General features: G+C 44.4%; 1 protein-coding gene across 6 annotated transcripts in view; it reads left to right on the plus strand.

Annotated features, from left to right (window-relative positions):
• Cdkal1 (CDKAL1 threonylcarbamoyladenosine tRNA methylthiotransferase) overlaps window positions 1–18,629 on the plus strand; it is a 596,174-nt gene that overhangs the window by 182,690 nt on the left and 394,855 nt on the right. For all 6 annotated transcript variants that reach the window (XM_027948318.3, XM_027948315.2, XM_027948319.2 and 3 more), the window contains one exon: window positions 6,385–6,481. In XM_027948318.3, the coding sequence (XP_027804119.2) occupies window positions 6,385–6,481 (97 nt within the window). The remainder of the gene's footprint in view (window positions 1–6,384; window positions 6,482–18,629) is intronic.

An 18,629-nucleotide genomic window follows, 5' to 3' on the forward strand; every position in this document is an offset into this window, starting at 1 on the left:
GGTCTTGGTCTTAGGATGATGCCCATGGAGGGGCTGTGGGATGGATCTCTTCACAGCTGCCAGGACGTGTTTCTCTTGTTGAAGAATGATGTTGAGGTGTCGTCTTTATTTTCTTAATTCCTTATGGTGGAAATAGTTATTCACAATTTAGAGTATTTCCTGTCACAGTTGATCCTATGTGTCCACCTTTTTGATACCTTCTGTATAACAGTCAGACAGTGTGCATCCTGTGCTATAATTAGCTCCTTTCTCATAAGCATGTACTGTCCAACTTTCCCTGTTACCACTTGATCTCCACGATTCTCTTAAATAACAGTGAATGTTGACCAAGCACTCCCCAAGTGCCGTCCCCTTCTAAATGCTTTTCATATATTAGCACATCAACCTCTAAATGTATGAACTTTTATTGTAGATGAAGAAACAGAGGCTCAGGGCGGTTAAGTAATTCTCCTGTGGTTACAAAGTAAATAGCAGAGCCGCTCTTGGAACCTTGGTGGTCTGGCTCCATCTGCAGTCTTACCTGCTCAGTTACCCTGTTGCTCTTCTCAAGGACCATGGTGTTCCTTGCTCTTTTTTCTTTTTTTTTCCTAGGGATCGAACCTAGTGGCACTTGACCCCAGTACTTTTTATTTTTTTGTTTTGAGATAGGGTCTTGCCAAGTTGCGGAGGGACTCACCAAATTGCTGAGGTTAGCTTTGAACTAGTAATCCTCATGCCTCAGCCTTCTCAGTGCCTGGGATGACAGGTGTGCACCATTACACCCCACAAGAACCTTCCGTTAACCTTTGTGAGACAATGAGCTGTAAACCTCGAGGGGTGGGGTGCTGAATTCTGGCTTCTGTCTTGGCAGGACCCCTCTGCTGCTGCATGGGGACTGCCCTCTAAGGGCACAAAGGTGGCAGCTGGCAGGGTGGGGACATGAGTGCCTCAGCCAGGGAACTGGGGGAAGTGGTTGGAACCTGCCCTTGTTTCCAAGGTACCATCAGTGGGATTTCTTGGTGGGCCAAGTGGGAGGGAGCAGATATGTTGGGAATAATTCCGAGAGTTGGGAAGAACTGGAAGGATAACCTGCTGTTTGCTGGTTTGTCTTTAGTTTGCACAAACGTGTTACTGCTGAACGTCTGAATCGGAGAAACCCATCAGCTTTTCAGAAACGGTTGTTGAGCTACATTTCGAAGGTGGACAGTCTGCACACTTCATTATGAAGGATTTGGGGTTTCAGTTTTGGAGAAATGGAAATGCATGCCACAGAGGCAAGCTGACTTTCCAGGTGACGCAACTAGGTGTCACCAGTATTTTTCCAGGGTGTGATGCTGCAGGTTCCGAAACTTGACACTGTAGGGTTACCTAGAGCTAAATGAGTCTAGGCACCAAGTCACCAGCCTCACCACTCACTAAGTTGTGGGTGCCCGTCTGACCGTTGTTAGCCTCCCAGGATTACGTGGATTTCCCCCTGATTTTGGACTGCCAGGGTATCTGGGGAAGGTCACGTTTCTGATGTCCAGGGAAGGTGACCTCCAGTAGCCATCCTGGCAGGCTTCAGAGATGAGCACCGTCCCAGAAGCCCAGGGAATCATTACTGTTATCTGCAGTGGGTTCCCTATGGAGCCCCGAGGCTGCCTGACCCCTGGGGGCTCCTCATCCACTTCATGTCTGTCACCCTTGACCAGCCTGCAGGCACCGCAGTCCATATTTTCTGATTTCTCAGCCACATGTTGCCACTTCTTCCCAGCTCTCCTGTCTCGGGTCCAGTCATTTCCTCTCCTCTGTCACTTTCCCCTGTAACTGTAACTGCTTTTAAAAACCTTTCTGTGTGTCATGTTGAAGTGCCTTCCTAAAGTGAACCAACTAAACCCCTTCACAGAAAAGCCACAAAATCCTTTCTTCAAACAAAGTATTTCACAGCCCCTTGCTACACCAAGTGGGCAACAGCAGTGACCGATTGTGCTTCTGTGGAACAGGACTCTGGTCTCAGCCCCTCACCGCTGTCCCTGACCTGACCTTAACTGGGAGTCTTCACTTCAGGGAAGCCTCTGTCCATAATCATGCTGCCCTGAGGTCTGGACAGTGGTGTAGGCGGACTGTCGCCAGGGCTACTTTTAGTCTTCCTTGCTACCTTTGGGTATTCTTTCTTTCTTTCCTAAGTTTTTTCCCAATTGTGAACATTATTTATTTAATTTATATATGACAGCGAAATGCATTACAATTACAATTCATATTACACACATAGAGCAGTTTTTCATATCTCTGGTTGTATACAAACTCTATTCACACCAGTTCATGTCTTCATACATGTACTTTGGATAATGTCCATCACATTCCACCATCATTTTTTTTAAATATTTATTTTTTAGTTGTAGTCCGACACAATGCCTTTATTTATTTACTTATATGTGGTGCTGAGGATTGAACCCAGGGCCTCGCACATGCTAGGCGCGTGCTCTTCCACTGAGCACAACCCCAGCCCCTCCACCATCATTTCTAACCCTTGCCCCTCCCTTCTCCTCCCACCCCTCTGCCCTGTCTAGAGTATGTCTATTCCTCCCATGCTCCCCCTCCTACCCTACTACGAATCATTCTCCTTATATCAGAGAAAATGGTCTATACCCAGAGGACTTAAAAATATAAAGCAGCATACTACAGGGACACAGGCACATCAATGTTTATAGCAGCATAATTCACAATAGCTAGACTGTGGAACCAACCTAGATGCCCTTCAATAAATGAATGGATAAAAAAAAAATGTGGCATATATACACAATGGAATCTTACTCAGCAATAAAAGAGAATAGAATCATGGCATTTGCAGGTAAATGGATGGTGTTAGTAGAAGATGATGCTAAATGAAGCTAGCCAGTCCCAAATAATCAAATGCCTTTGGGTCTTTCTTGTCCTTCAAGTGAGGGAAACAGCTTCCAAGCCCATTTCTTCTTCCTTCCTCTAAACTGAACTTGATTTTATTGACTCTTTATCTTCATTTTTTTTTCTTGTATCTGGCGTGAAGTCCACAAATGAGTGGTAGAATGAAAATAGAAATGCTGAATTACTTTTTAATAAGCAATAGTTCCTACAGGTGTTGGCAGTAAGCATAATAAAGGAACCTGGTTGAACTGGGAATCAAGGGGGAACTTCGTCCTCTGTGTGCATGCCCACATGAGCACTGGGGATTGACCCCAGCGCCATGTGCATGCTGAGCTCACACTGTACTACCAAGCCACACCCATGTCCCCCAGGGGAACTTCTTCACTGGTTCATGTGACCACTTCATCAAGGTGTGGCAGTTTGTTCTGTTCGGCACAGCAGCCATTTCTTTAAAAGTGAATCTAAGAGGACTGTCTTGATCATCTGTGGGGGGCACCATTTAGCTGCCCTTGTCACAGACATGGAGAAATGACTACCTTTGGGGCTCTTCTTTGGACACAGACTAATCCCCTTACTATTACAGTATCTTCTCACAGAACACAAAATATAGAATTATGTTTTTGTTTTGTCAGGTGTAGCATTCAGTCTTGTGATCCTGAGATTCGGTCCTGTGATCTTGGGTTTGAACATGCACCCCAGTTACATGTATAAATGTAGGTAAATGGAGTTTTTCAGATGGAGAAACTCACCAAATCCTGTTGTGATTTTATTTCAACTGTGGGCAGTTCATAGCCTAACTCTCCAGCTTCTAGAGCAGAATGCAGTGGCAGGCAGTTGCATGAATGTCAGTCCCCCCTCTGCCCCCAACTGGTTCCAGAATTCAGAGAGGACTCCATGCCCAGTCGTTACCTGCTACTTGTAGCCCATGCATTGACCACTCTGTTAGAGTGTTGTTTTGTGAGCAAGAGCTGCCAAAGGTTCCACTGCGTTTCTTTCTACCTGGAAGTCAAGGCATGTGTCACAGCTCTGTTGATTTCTGTGCTGCTCTGATGAAATGATGTGTGTCCACTGTTGGTCACACAGTGAAAACCCAAGTGGGACCTGTGTTTAGAAAGGTGCTCTTCAAGGAACTAGGAGGTCCTGGGTGTTCTTCCCTGCTCTAGTGCTGACCACCTCCATCTCTCTGCATCTCATTTCCTGACCTGTAGAAAAAGGGGATGGTATTCGGGCAGCATTAGGTAGTTTTGCCATGAGTTTTAAGATTCACTGCAAATTATTTGTTACATGTGATGCTTGGAAGAGGAAAAGCTTCTTTATTTCTTCTGTTATTCGAATTAGTGCTCATAACAAGGGTATGCCATATTTTTATTTGGAAATGTTTCGAGAGAGTATGAAACATTAAATTAACTATACATTCAGTTTTCATTTTAATTAGCGTTGGGGCCTTATAAAGGGAGATATGGTAATTTGTATTGTTTTAAGCTTTCTTAAGGTATTGTTCTTATCAACATTCATATTTTGAAGGATAAAAGCTTTTAAAAATGTTTGTGCTGGGTACCTATCTAAATAAAAAAAAAAAAAAATCAGGCTTTTATTAACCCAAAGCTCCTAAAGAAAAAGAATAGGATGTATGAAGAGAATGTTTAAAGGAAGACTCTTCTGAGAATTTGCATTTAAACTTCTGCCGCCCTGCTTGGTCCCATATACAGTGTGGCGTTACTGCTCCATGACTGGGCTGTGATTTTTGGCTTCATTATAGTTCTGGTCTGCCCTTCCATTTTCAAGCCAAATTCAACAAAAGCCTGAAATAATGTTTTAATAAACTGTGAAGTCGGGCATCTCTGTTCCGAAGCTCCCTTCCTGTGGAATTTCTGGTGGTGTCCTTCCCACCTCCCAGTCAGCCCTGACCGACTGTCCCACCACCTGATCCAGGCTCCCAGGGGCCTGCTTTCTGCCTCGTGTCTTTGTCCCTGTGGCAGCACCTCCCTGGTTGGCCTTCGCCTCTGATAGACGCCCTCCCAGGTGTCTCCACCAGGCTGGTTCCTGTCTTCTTGCCGCACAAGTCTCGTCCCCTCCCTGTTGGTCACAGGTGTGGCCCTCTGTCACTGAAAGTTCCTTCCCTGATGCTGTGTGCTGTTCCTTGTCCTTTCTCTCTCATCCACTCTGTGCCACAATTCACCGGGCACCGGACCTCTCCTGCCCTGTGTCCTCAGACACTGAATACTTAGGGATGGACCACTTCACTTTCTAGGAAGCAGGCTCTGTGTGTGGGTTTGTGGGTGGTCAGCGTCTCCTTGGCTATTTGGTGGTGCCTCTGGGTGGCATGGCTGAAGTTCCTGGGAAAAGCACATCCTCCTCATAGAGATTGTTAATGTGTGATTGGCCATTTCACAATAAAGTCTCACGTCCAGAAACTGGGCTTAGACACCCCCAGCTTTCTCCTGGGTTTCAGGAACCTAGAGCGTGCTGGGGCACTAGGAGACACAGATTGGTGCAGAAAACACAGAGATTAAGGTAAACAAGAGCACCAGAACACCCCAAAGCTCACATTCTCACAGAAGAACTGAAGATCTGAAAGTTTAATTTGAAAGTGTGTAAAGGATATGAATAGTTTCTAGGAAAAGATAAAAGCTCTGCTGGGTTCCCTGCTGTCTCCAGCCCCAGAGCAGTGTTTGCTGGGTGCAGTGTGTATCAAGGAGCTATGTCCACTCCAGCTCCCTGTGCAGTGAAGGAATATTCAACAGCCAGACATGTACCCCTGCGAGCGACATCGTACTTAGAGTTTGTGCTAGGGAAATGTGTGACTGATCGTGGATTTCACATCCAGGTTTGTGTATCACAGAAATCCGTTCTGAAATAGTCAAGTGTACGCGTGTATCAGTGTTGAGTGGGGATACGTGTGTATGTATATGTGTTTGTGTGTCTGTATCCCACAGGAATCTGGTTATGGTGGATGCTGGTGTGGACGTGGGTGGCAGGCTGGCAGGAAGCATAAGCAGTCAATAACTGTAGGTTTTCTAGGGAGCAGAAATGGGAGGAGGGTGTCGGAAAGAAGTGGGAATTTCCAGGAGAGGGGATGTTATACCTTCTAGTTATTCTGCTCTCCTGTTTGAATCTTTTGAGATGTAATTTACTTTGATATTAATCTAAGAACTAGGAAAGATGATGTATGGTTTTAGGCCCATTTTTATTAATATTTAAAATAGGTACCTAGTTAGAAGGGTCATCATGTGTACCTGGAAAATGTGGTTTTCAAGGATGGTTCAAATCCGTGTGAATTCTGTGTGATCGTTTTTTGGTAATGAGACGATAATGATGCAGGCCACTGCCAGGTGGGTCTGCTCTTGTTCCGTAGTGGTGTGGTAGACAGTGCAGAAGTCTGCTATGTTTTCCTCAGTAGTTGTAAGACAATCCTGGGTTCAGGACAGCCTGTTATTCTTGGGGACCTACCTGTACTAAGAGCGGTTTCAAGGATGTATTTATGAGCAAAAGAATTCACACTGTTCTTTCCTTATCTTTTAGAAAAGCTCAAGAGGAGAACAAGAAAGTCGTGCTTGCCGGGTGTGTGCCCCAGGCGCAGCCTCGCCAGGACTACCTCAAGGGGCTGAGCATCATCGGGGTGAGCTGGCACTTTGTGGCAGAAGCCACTCTTCTGCTGTGAGCAGATCAGAGCCACATTCCGTTTCCTGTTATCCTAGACATGTTTCCTTTATTGCCTTTGAAACTTGGTCACGTCTAACTTTTTCATTTTACCACAGGAACTTTCTGGGTTTTCTCATTAAGAAAGAGTAGCACAGTATAAAACATGGCCATGGGTTTGTGTCCCTGAGTGACCTGGTCTCTGTCCCTTGCCATCTTTCTCCATATCCTTCCATTTCCCATCTTCTGAACTTACCTGTCACCTCTAGTGCTAGGTGCCTTTCTGGAATGCCCCACCCCACCTCTCGGCTCCAGCACGACATGTCCTGCCCTCTGTGTGCCACCCTGCCCCTGGGCCCCCCTGCTGTGTGTGCAGTTACCTGTCATTTGCCCTCACAGCATGCAGTTAAGAATTTTATGTTTAGAGTCGTGCTTTTAGGTTTACATGTGATCTTTTAAAGTCCAAATCTCTATGGGAATTAATTACTATCCTCATGAGGACCACTTTTCAGTCCTCCTCGTTTTCCTCCCCTCTTTCCCAGCCCTCCCCACAGTGCTGGCACAGTGGGCGTGCATGCTGTGCTCCCTGGCTGCCACCTCCGCCTTGCACTGTCTTGCTGCCAGCTTGCTGTCCCTGACAGCAGTGGCTCTGTAGAGCCTGCAGCCTGCCCTGTTTTCTCCCTTCTCCTTCGGAGCCTTTTCTGTTCACAGAAAGCCATGTGTAGTGGGCAGTCGGTCAGTGTTGGTTTACAATGGTGGCACTTCCTTCCAAACATTCTAGTAGGCAGTGCTCTGTAAGCTGACCAACGATCCTATTAACGTTTTGAAATATATTCAGATACCGTATGTACCTAGAAAGCGTTCACCTGGGCAGCTGGCATTGAGGTTGCTAATGGGGATTCCTCTTCTGACACCCTCCTGACAGGGCTCGTGTTGGGTGCTCAGTGTAATGGGCTTATTTTCTGCTGTGAAGCCCTTGCCCCCCTAGCAAATTTAATAATCTTTGAACAAACCTTCTCCCTTTAAACAAACAGCCTGAATGTTTGGTGACTCTAGTTTGTTTTCACCATTTGTCTATTTACATTGTGATTTCTCCTGGTTTAAAGAATGAAATGAAAATGGGCCTCCTTAGTTGTCTCTTCATGTTGCACTAACTCTGCAAATAGAATCCTGCTGTGGTGGGGAAATGGGAAATAGAGCTCTTTCTTAGGATGGAATATGTACATGCTTGCAGTTCATCTTGGGTTTTATCCCAAGGAATTACATGGCTGGAAAAGCAGACTTTCTGGGGAATAGAAAAAGCCTCTTCTCTGTGTACCTTAAGGTGGTGTTTCTGAACTCTGTTGTGTGCAAGGAAGAGCTTCCTGTGTTTTTGGGTGCAGGGGACATTCTAACACGGTGTGGGGGTGCTGGGAGTGTAGCTCAGTGGTGGAGCTCTTGCTCAAGGTCCTGGATTTGCGCCCCAGCACCGAAAGAGAAGGAAGAAAGTAGAATCCCTAGCATAAGGGAGGGTGCCTGGTGCTGTTTGTGGGAGGCAGTTTGCAGTGCTGAGACATATCTGTCTCCCTGACATTGCTTGTCTTGTTCAATAGCACCCCTTTTTTGTGTCTCATATTCCCATTTCATTGCCATTAGCATTCCTTGGATTTATTTTATTTGGCTCCTTTATGGGAGAAATAACTGAAGAACACATGTTTTGAAAAGTGAGTGTAAAGAAATTCATGTTTCTATACACAATTATTATGACTGTTTATCCCTGTGAACATTTTAACCTTTGCATCATTTGCTTAATTGCAACCTCGAGTTGTTTTGTTGTGTATATTCTGTTTTTTACATGAGCTTTTAAACTATTGAAGTCCTGCATTGATGGTCTATTGAAGGGCTTGCCATCACTTGTTTCTTTATTGTTCGATATAAACATTTCCTGATATTTAGGAAATACACAAAATACATTAATTCCCACAGTGTGCTTCTTATTTTAACTTAGCATATTGTAAAATGTTTCCACAATTATATATCATTAACATTTCATGTAGTAATTTGATTTCATACTCACCAGCATGAAGTATTATCAAAGTGTTTCTCTGTCAGTACCCTTTCATAGAACTTTTTTATTGTGAAAACTGTATGACATCTTATTTGTCATCACTGACATTTTATATATGAAGATTGGATACACAGGACTGAATTTAAAAAATTAGGTTAGGAAACCAAAACTATCTTTAATTGGATGCCTGTAGAGGACTGTTTCTGATTAGAATTCTTAGAAATGCTGCAAAATTAGAAACTTTCTGAATTATAGTAAGTCACAATAAAATGAAGAAACGAATCCCATTATTTTGTGCTAAGGAAGAGTAGTTCTTTTTAAAAAAAAAAAAAAAATATATATATATATATATTTAGTAGTAGATGGACACAATGCCTTTATTTTATTTATTGTTTATATGGTGCTGAGGATCGAACCCAGCTCTTCAGATGTGCTAGGCAAGTGCTCTACCACTGAGGTACAAACCCGGCCTGGAAAAGTAGTTCTTAAGTATTAAAAAGTTTACTTTCAGTGGCATGAGAAGCTTTTTTTAGCAGGATGCTTGGGGTTGTATTGCACAGTTGATTTGCAGGCCGAGTAAAGAATGAGACTTCTTCATACAGCTCTTGTGATGGAAGGTATTAACAGGTGGTAGGAGAAACAGCTTTAATTGGATTCTGCACTTCTACAAACTTCCACTGAGACTTTCCTGTGTCAGTGCAATCCCAACACGGCATCTGTTCCCCAGGTGACCAGATGGTCTTACTGCATGCAGACCTGGTGGTTGGAACCTTCTAGGTGCTGGCTGTGCAGCTAACATGAAACAACCAAAGGTCCCTGTCCTCAAAGAGCTTGCATTCTGGTTCTGAGACAAAATGGCTGGTTTGAGTCCAGAACTTCTCCAGCCTCCAAGAGACTTTAGTGGGATGATCCCTAGAACACATGGAATTGCCTGGAAATGTTGGCTGGTCAGGAGCAGTTAGTTCTTCCTAGAGTGGGGCTAATTCTCAGGTATGCAGTATCCACGTTAATAGAGATGGCGTTGGTTAATGACAGAACTTCCAGACGCGCCAGCTGTGTGCCCTGCAGGCAGAGGGCCTTGTCGGGAGAGTGCCGAAGTGTGCAGAGCACAGGTGTCTGCTTGTCTCGGGGACCGTTCTGGGTTGACTTGCAGTGGTTTCGACATCCTTTCAGGCTGGCTGCTGGAATCCTGAAGGTGCAGACTGTGCAGTAACTGCTTCAGTGTGGACACTTGGATTCTGCAAATCACGTGTGTGAGGCAGTCAGCGTTTGAAACAGGCTGAAATGCAACCTGTCTCTGCCACGTGCCATGCTGCCAAGGGTGAGCAGATCCAGGTCAGCCTGGCACGTTAACAACGGTGTGGGTGCCAGGGCAGAGTTTGGGAAACTATTTCTGTTCATCTCTGCATCGTCTTCTAATAGTTTTTCTGTCATATTCCAGATTTTGACCCTCAAATTACTGGGGAAAAAGAGGGGGGTGGGTGTCAGCACCATATCTGAAGGACACGTAAACTCGGAGCCCATTTAAAAATGTCACTCACGTTGTGGTTAAGAGAATGGATTCGGGGGCTGGACTGCACGGGGGTGTCACCCTGCTGCACCACTTCCTAGCCGAGTGACCTCACACAAGGTACTTAACCGTCGCTCTGCTTGGTGCCTGGGACGTAGTGTTGTGTATTGCTGCTGCTGCTCAGTGACTGCCATGGACTTCCTCACATTTAACAGATTTGAAAATTCTGTTCTCTTCTGATGATATCATTTAAGGTAGGGACTTTCCTAACAGCTTAGAGCAAAATTTTTAGAAATAAAACATTTTCTCTAGAGAAGTGAATATCAAACTTTGACCTGCCTGATGCTGTTACAGGTTCAAATCCCCGTTATGGTAAAAGTGAAAAAGTTGAATATATAATTGATGGGGAAGACTTTTTTACATGTATAATTCTTACCAAAGATGGGACGTTATTTCTTCCCCTTTTACCAGACACATTCATAATGTGCAACATGTGGATCTGGTACACGTAAATGGAGAAGAGTCAGGGTAGCCAAGCAGATTGCCTGTCCCCCCTCTGCCGTGATTGTTATGGAGTGTGCATGTAGGGGAGCACCTCGCCTCCCTCTTAGCAAATTCATTGTAATATGACGTCACTAACCACAGTTCTTGGGAGGCCCACCGGGTCTCTGGTCTTAATCATTGTGTGTGACTGAGTTTTCACTCTTGGACCTACTTCTCCAAATTTCCTTCCCACCTCTGGTAACCCCGGGGCTGTGCCCTGTTGCTGTGTGTTTGGCCGTTTTTCATGTTTAGCTTCTACCTATGGCTGAGATCATGCAGTACTTGCTTTTCTGGGTCTGGCTTATTGTCCTCCGCAGAGGGTCCTGTAGGTTCATCCATGCCTTGGCCATTGGTGGTGTTCCTTTTTATAGACCGAATAGTACTCCATCATTTGTTTACTACAATTTCTTTTTCCATTCATCTGCCAAAGGGCACCTATTTTTTTTTTTTTTACAGGATGGCTATCATGAGTGATGATGGAGTGATCAGAGACCCGGGCGTCTCTCCCAGGTGCTGATTTCCCTTCCTTGACTGCGTATCCATAGGCAGGCTTGCAGGGTCCTGTGGCGCATCCCTCCTTAGTCTTACAGAGGAGCCTCTCCAGCTCTCCCACGGGGCTGCCGCAGCCTGCACTACCCTTGGTGGTGCGCGGCTCCCTTCCCTCCCACCCACCCCTCCAGCACCCCTTAGTTCCTGTCTCGCTGCTGACCATCCTAACAAGTGTGCCCTGGCATCTCACAGTGGCTTGGCTTTGCATTTGCCTGGAGATTGGTGACCCTGGGTACCTTACATGGACTTGTTGGCCATCTGTGTTCTTTCTTTAGAAGATTGTTATTCTGACTCTTGCCCACGTTTTAACTGGGCCCTTTGGTTTTCTGCTACTGAGTTGTACGAGTCTTTACAAGTCCCAGTGTTCTCGATTTCCCAGCCCACTCAGTCTTTTCGGTTGTGGATTGTTTGCAAGCCGCAGGAGCTTTGGAGCTGGATGTAGCCCCCTTTGCTTATCTTTGCTTTCGTTAACGGAATCTTAGGTGTGATACCTCAAAAGTCTTAGCCAAGGTCAGCATCATGACGCTTTTCCCCATTTATTCTCCTGGAAGTTTTATGGTTTCGGGTCTGGTGTTTAAGCCTTTAACCTCTTTTGAGTGGATTTTTATGTGTGTGTAATACATAGATTTGATGCAATTCCTATCAAAATGCCAATGACAGTTTTTCACAGCAATCGTAAAAACAATTCTAAAGCTTACATGGAACCACGGAAGATCCCAAGTTGCTAGGATGATCCTGGCAAAGAAAAACAAAGTTGTGGGATCACACTTTCTGGTTTCAAATGTTGTACAAAGTGACAGTGATGAAAACAGCGTGGTGCTGGGACAAGGAGACGCACAGAGCAGTGAAACAGAACAGAATCAGAAGTAAGTTCACCACATATGCTTCTATTTGTCTTTTGTTTTCAACAAGAGATGACTTTCACCAAGAGCACCAAGAAGACCCGAGGGGGAAAGGACAGTGTCTCATAAGTGGTGCTGTGAACGCTAGAGCTCACGTCTAAAAGAATGAATCTGGACCAGTTTATTCTTTAAAGAGACCTGAATTTCTGGGTGGTTTTGAAGTTCTGGTCTGGTATTACTTAGTTAGATGAAAATGACAGATTTTTTTTAAAAAAAATTGATTTAACATTAAGAGAGCTGAGAAATTTCTTTTGTGTGCATTTGTGTGTCTATGATGTTTTAGCCCCTTACTTCTACAATAATTGGAGACGTCTTGGGATAACATCAAGAGACTGTAAAGCCCCAGCTAGATTCATACAAGTATAAAGTGAGTCACACATCGTGGCTAAGCACCAGTCCCTGCAGGTTCTCAGTAAACTGGTCTCAGCAGTCTTCACGTTGCTCTGTTAACTCCCAGTGGCTTTCTTTTGCAAGCAGACTTGAATCCAGACTGTGGGATTTACGATGTATCACATCATCTTCCTCCCCTGGGTATCTGGCCTCATCTCCTACCACTGTGTCCCTCGTGTACTGGCCTTCTAACCTCATAATCCCTCATCATTTCTCTCTGGGTCCTTGTCTCTCCCCCACCCCCTCCAGCTCTCACTGATGCCTGTGCTGTGTGGTTTAGGATTAATGCTGCGTGTTCCGATGTCACCTGAAACACTGCTGCAGAGCCGTCCCGCCTACCTCTTATCATTCCCATGTCGTTCTTCTTTATAGTATCTGTCAGGATAGGAAAGCACAATTTTCAGTTATCTGCATCTGTCTCCCCAGTTGGAATGTAAGGTCTGTGAATGAGGACTCCGTTTTTCTCCATGATGCCCCCAGTTTCTCTAACAGTGTGCGGTGCAGGGTTAGCTTCTCAGGTGACTGCATTCATACCGTGAGAGTTTGTGGGGAGAGTTTAGGGGGATGAGTGTTGTTGGGGTACCTGGAAGGTCTGGGGCCACTTGGATAGCATCCTCCCATCATTTGGATTGGCCTCCGTGTTCATAGGGAAAAGGAAGTTCAAAAGCAGGCCACCTGTCTGCCATTCTAGACCCAAGATCTGAGACTCTGGGGCAGAAATCTAGCTGGGTATCTTGTACCTTAGTCCCTCCGGCCTTGAAAATAGCAGTGTCTTCACTAGTGCATGTGAGGACCCATGGTGACAGTGCTTGTGAGGTATCAGCAGGGACCCTGAAGCCAAGCCGCTGTTGAAGAAGCACGGCTGTCACTGTGTTCTTACAGTCATTCACTTATCCAGCCCCTATGCTTTTGGTGTGTGGGGAGAAACTTCCAGTGGATGCTAGAGTGGAATCTCGGACAGGAGAAGGGCATCCGCTTGTTCTCTGATGGCCTCATGTGAGTGGACTTCTTTTCTAACCTAGTTGGCAGAGTTGTGTTCCAGATGTGCACTGGTTTCCTGGGTGGCCAGAGCGAGTACTGCCATGAGCTACCTAGCCACAGGCGACGATTCAATCCAGATTTCTGTTGGTAGAATTTCAGCTCCTCAGAGCAGCCTGCCTCAGGTCTGTGCCACCCACGTGTGGCCAGTGACCACTGGGAAAAGCCCAGCCTGGGGACGTCTCCACCACTGCAGAGGACACCAGGGACCGCTCTGCTCCCAGCAGTGAGGATATTTTGGAGCAGCACTGTCCTGGCTTTAGGCGCCGTTGTTTAGCCTTGTTTCTTCAATACATGATCAGCTATAAATTTGGAGTAGTTGATAATGGTGGGATAAAATATTTTTATGAACTTCTTTTTAAAGTTCCTCGGCAGAATGAGTCATGAGCGTTATTTATGAGTTGTTTATTAACTCCTTTCCTTATTGTTGAGAACATATGGAGTCAGTAATGGCGCACACTGCCTGCTTTTTTTTTCTGTGTATTTATAACTAAGTGCCTGAAGGACACGAGATACTGTTTTATTTATTTTATTTGAATTATATGCCAGAGAATAAGCTCTTGTGTATTCAGGGCTACAATTTATAGTATTAATTAAGAACAGCTTTCCTTTTCTCCCAGAATGAATTCGGGCTGTTCTCTGCAGCGTACGTGAATTTGGGGCTGTGCTCCTGCTCACATTGGCCTTTCCTCCTCTCTTGCCTCCCACCCCCATCCACCTCCTGAGCTCTCCTTCCACTCCCACCCCCCCCTACTTCTCTCTCACTCTTGTCCTTTCTCCTTACTTTTTCTTCCCCCACCGTTTCTTCCATTGCCCACTTCACTGGAAATGCAAATGTTCTGGAAATCGTCTAGTGAGCTTCAACCGTTCTGCTGCTTTTTATCAAGTACTGACTTGTTTTTTTGTTTTTGTTTTTCCAGCGCTGGGCATGGAACAAGGGGCTAAAGCATGCTAAGCAAGTGCCCTAGTGCTGAACTAGGTGCCCCCGCCCAACTTTGTGCCTGTTTAAGTTTTGTGGACTCTTAAGCCCTAGAGTTTCTCATAACAGCCAGTGATTATCATGTGTGGGCAATACAGAATTTTTCACCTTTAAGACAAATGCTATCGAGTGCTTTTTAAAAATCAGAATATATTTTCAGCTGTATTAATTGAAGCATATTCTGCACAACCAGCAGGTTAAAAGGAGAACTGCCCTCATTTCCTCTATGCATATGTAAACATACACCGTGAAACTTTTAATTTTGATATAATATCATACTTACAGAAAACTTGTAAAAGTAAGGAAAGATTTCCCATATGCCCTGCATCCAGAATTCCCCAGTACTAATATTTTAACAGATTTGTTCTGTTTTTATATGCATGTGTTTTTTTCCTGATCCTCTTGAAAGTAAGCTGCAGGTATGGTGCCTTTGCTAAGTACCTGTGTGTTTTAAAAAGGCAGGTCATCACCAAGATCATGAAGTGAAATACAATAAGCTGGTATACAAACTTTTTTTCATTATAGTTATTGTCACTTGCCTCAGTAATGTCCTTTATAGGAAAAGGGGTGGGGAGCACATCCAGGTTTCCACAGTAACATTTAGTTTTCAGGTCTCTTAGTTCTTTAATCTAGAAAATTTCCTTTGACTTAATGACATTGACACTAGAACAGGTGACCACCTTCTGCTTTTTTTTTTTTTTTTTTTTTCTGGCCACATCACTTTATTGAGATACAATCCACACACTGGACAGTGCCTCCAGTTATATGGGTAACATGGTTTTAGGTATGTTCAGCCTTGTGGTCATCACTGCATAAAGGAACCCAGCACTCTTCAGCACCCCATTTCTCCCTAGGCAGTCACTAACCTCTTGTCATTTCCCTTTGTGAACATTTCGTATAAGTGGAATCATGTCAACTTTTTTGTGTGGCCTTTTCATTTAGTGTAATGCTGTATCAATGCTTCATTCCCTTTTATGACTTGATACTTAATTGTGTAGATATGCCACGTTTTGTTTACCCACCTATCAGCTGAAGGGTGCTTGAGTTTCCATCTTTGGCCATTCTGAATAGTGCTGTGAACATTGTGCACTAGTTTTTGTGTGGCTGAAAATGTAATTGCTCTTGGGTGTATGTCTGGGATTGGAATTGCTAGGTCATAGGGAAACTGGTCAGCCCTCTGAGGAGCTGCAGACCTGTCCAAACTGGCTGCATTGAGTCTAGCTCCATTAGCAGTGCTTCCCATCCTCACCATCATTGTTATCAGCGTTTTTTAGGATACTATCTCAGTGGGTGTGAAGTGAGAGCTCATCTCGGTGGTTTTTCAAAATTGTGGTAAAATATGCATGATGAAAATGACCATTTTAGCCATTTTTAAGTGCACAGGTCAGGGACATGAAGCATGATCATACTGTTTTGCAACCTTCACCACCATCCATTTCCAGAATGTTTTCATTTTTTTAAATTGTATGCGCACAAAATCCCAGTCTCCTGCTTGTTGTCACGATTCACATCCTCTCGTTGGCTTAATGGTGCTGAGCATCTCTTTATTGGCCATTTGTATATCTCCTTGGAGAAGCGTCTGTTCAGCTCCTTTGCTCATTTTTAATTGATATTTCTGTTACTCTTGATTTGTGGGACTTCTCATAATTACAAATATCCCTTGTCAGATTCATGATTTGTAAAAGTTTTCTTGCATTTTCTGCATCTTTTTACTCTCTCTTAGTGGTGTCCTTGGATGGACCAAGAGGTTTGGCTCTTGGTGATGTCTGGTTTATCTATTTTTTTTCTTTCATTAAGCATGCTTTGTTGTTATATTTGAGAGATCATTGTTTAATCCAAGGTTGACATGGATTTATGTCTGTTTTCTTCCAAGAGTTTTATTGTTTTAACTCACCGTGCTTGTAGCAGACTGCTCCTCCACATGTTCTCTTCCTTGGCAGTATGGCCTCTTAGTTGAGGTGGTCCAAGGCAGGGTGCAGTGCTCCCTTGAACTTGTGTATCTCCAAGTGCATAGGAGAGCACTCTTGGTCTGGTCCCACAACCGAGTTATCTCATATTTTGCTCTTTTCATTCTTATTCTTCAGCTAATATTATCATTTGATATCTTGGTTGTTCATCTACATTCAGTGGAAAATTTGGACAACTCTTCCCTGTCCTGCCCATCTCTCTGTCACCCTGGGCAGTGTCAATGTCGTCCCTTATTGGATGTCTCACCAAACTTTAACCTTGCCCCTCCTTATTTCTCAGCTCCACTGTTTTTCAGCAACCTGTTTCTGTGAGCAGATCTTGGAATTTGGGATTACTCAAAAAGACCAAATGCCTGTATCCATACTCTGGATTGTACCCTCTGCTTGACTTTCTTTTTTTTTCTTTTTCTCTCTTCTTCCTCCCCTTCTTGCCCCAGCCCTGCCCACTTCATCTCTTCGTTTTGGTTGTACTTCTTCACCTATTTTCCAAACTTCATGTTATCCAAAACGCATAGTTGGCTTTTACCTTCCATTTCCCTCTGGTCTTTTCCATAACCTCTTAATGCTGCTTCTCTAGCCCTTTGGATCATGTGGTATACATCAGATATCAATCCATGATGAGTGAGTGATGGAATCAGCAAGTTTGAATCGGCCTATTTGCCTCCTACACTGAAGCCGCTAGGCCTTGAGAGAGAGTCAGCTGTAGTGAACTCACTGCTGGAAATTTTCTTCTTAGTCCTGACGATTTTTACGAGTTCCTAGTTGCCACTCGCTCCTGCTCTTATAACAGGCGATTGTGGACATTGACTCCGTTCTTATTTCCTCACGTTTTCTCACTCTTAGCACATGAATTTCTTACTCCGTTGAGACAGACTGAGGCCAGCAGACGAGAGCTTGCTTGGCCTTCGCCCTCATCCCACGGGAGCATGGGCATTGCTCCCCTGCTGTGTTCTGATCTCTGCTTGCACAAGAAGCCTTGCACCCTGTCCCCCATTCTCGGGGCCCTTACACCATCATTTTTTTCTGCTGTATTCAACTCTTCCTTCTGTATTTCTGTTCTTCTGTTAGCATATACACTAGAAAAACAAAAAGGGAGAAAAGAGAGAAATGCACTAATCCAAACAAAAACACATCGAGTCTCAATTTCCTCAACTACCTGGAGTCTCTCTCCTTCCCTTTCTGCCCACAGCTTTGAGTGTCTCCATTTTATTTATGATTTGTTACCACAGAGTTAACTTATTCCTCTAAGTTTGTCGACCCCTAAACACACGTTCATTTTGGGCTGTGTGTTACTTACCATCTGAGCAGCCTTTGACACTGCTGGCTCCTCCTTTCCCTGTCACTTTACCTCTGGCAGCGCAGGGTTTATGCATGCTTGTCTTTCCCTATTTTCCTGTAGGACACTGAGGGTGAAAGGAGAGTTTTAGGAGACTTGCTATTGTATTTATAATAAAAATTTTTGAACAGGTTCTTCTCAGTTAAGTTCTTCATAGCATTATTGTAGAGTGATGACATTCTTTCATCAGTAGGATTATGGATGAATACATTTTGCAACATCCATGCAGTGAGGATGAACAAAGAAAAAAGTAGAGAAAATTCAAGGGGCAAAGCGCGCGCGCACACGTTTCCACTGTCATTTTTTAAAAAAGAATAGCACTATAGAAAGATTCAGGGGGAAAAAAAAAACCTAAGAAAACATTTGTAGTTGTAGATGGACAGAATGCCTTTATTTCTTTATTTTTTATGTGGTGTTGAGGATCGAACTCGGTGCCTCATGCGTGCTAGGCAAGTGCTCTGTCGCTGAGCTACAGCCCCAGCCCAGGAAAATACTTTTTATATAAATGTTCAGCATGAGAAAAATACCTGGTGCCTCATCATAAAGTGATTTTATCTGTGGAGTGGAAATAGAGGCGGGGAATGTTGTTTGCTTTTTTGGCTGGGAGTACTGGTAATGAAACTCCTGGGGGCACTCGACCACTGAGCCACATCCCCACCCCTATTTTGTGTTCTATTTAGAGACAGGTTCTCACTGAGTTGCTTAGCGCCCTCCCTTTGCTGAGGCTGGCTTTGAACTCGAGATCCTCCTGCCTCAGCCTCCTGAGCTATTGGGGCTACAGGCCTGCACCCCCACGCCCTGCTGCTGTTTTCTTTTGGTAGTCGTATTTGGTTTTAACTTTTCCAGTGCATGTAGGATTCTTCTGTA

The sequence above is a fragment of the Marmota flaviventris genome, chromosome 6, assembly GCF_047511675.1.
Source record: "Marmota flaviventris isolate mMarFla1 chromosome 6, mMarFla1.hap1, whole genome shotgun sequence".
Taxonomy (NCBI): domain Eukaryota; kingdom Metazoa; phylum Chordata; class Mammalia; order Rodentia; family Sciuridae; genus Marmota; species Marmota flaviventris.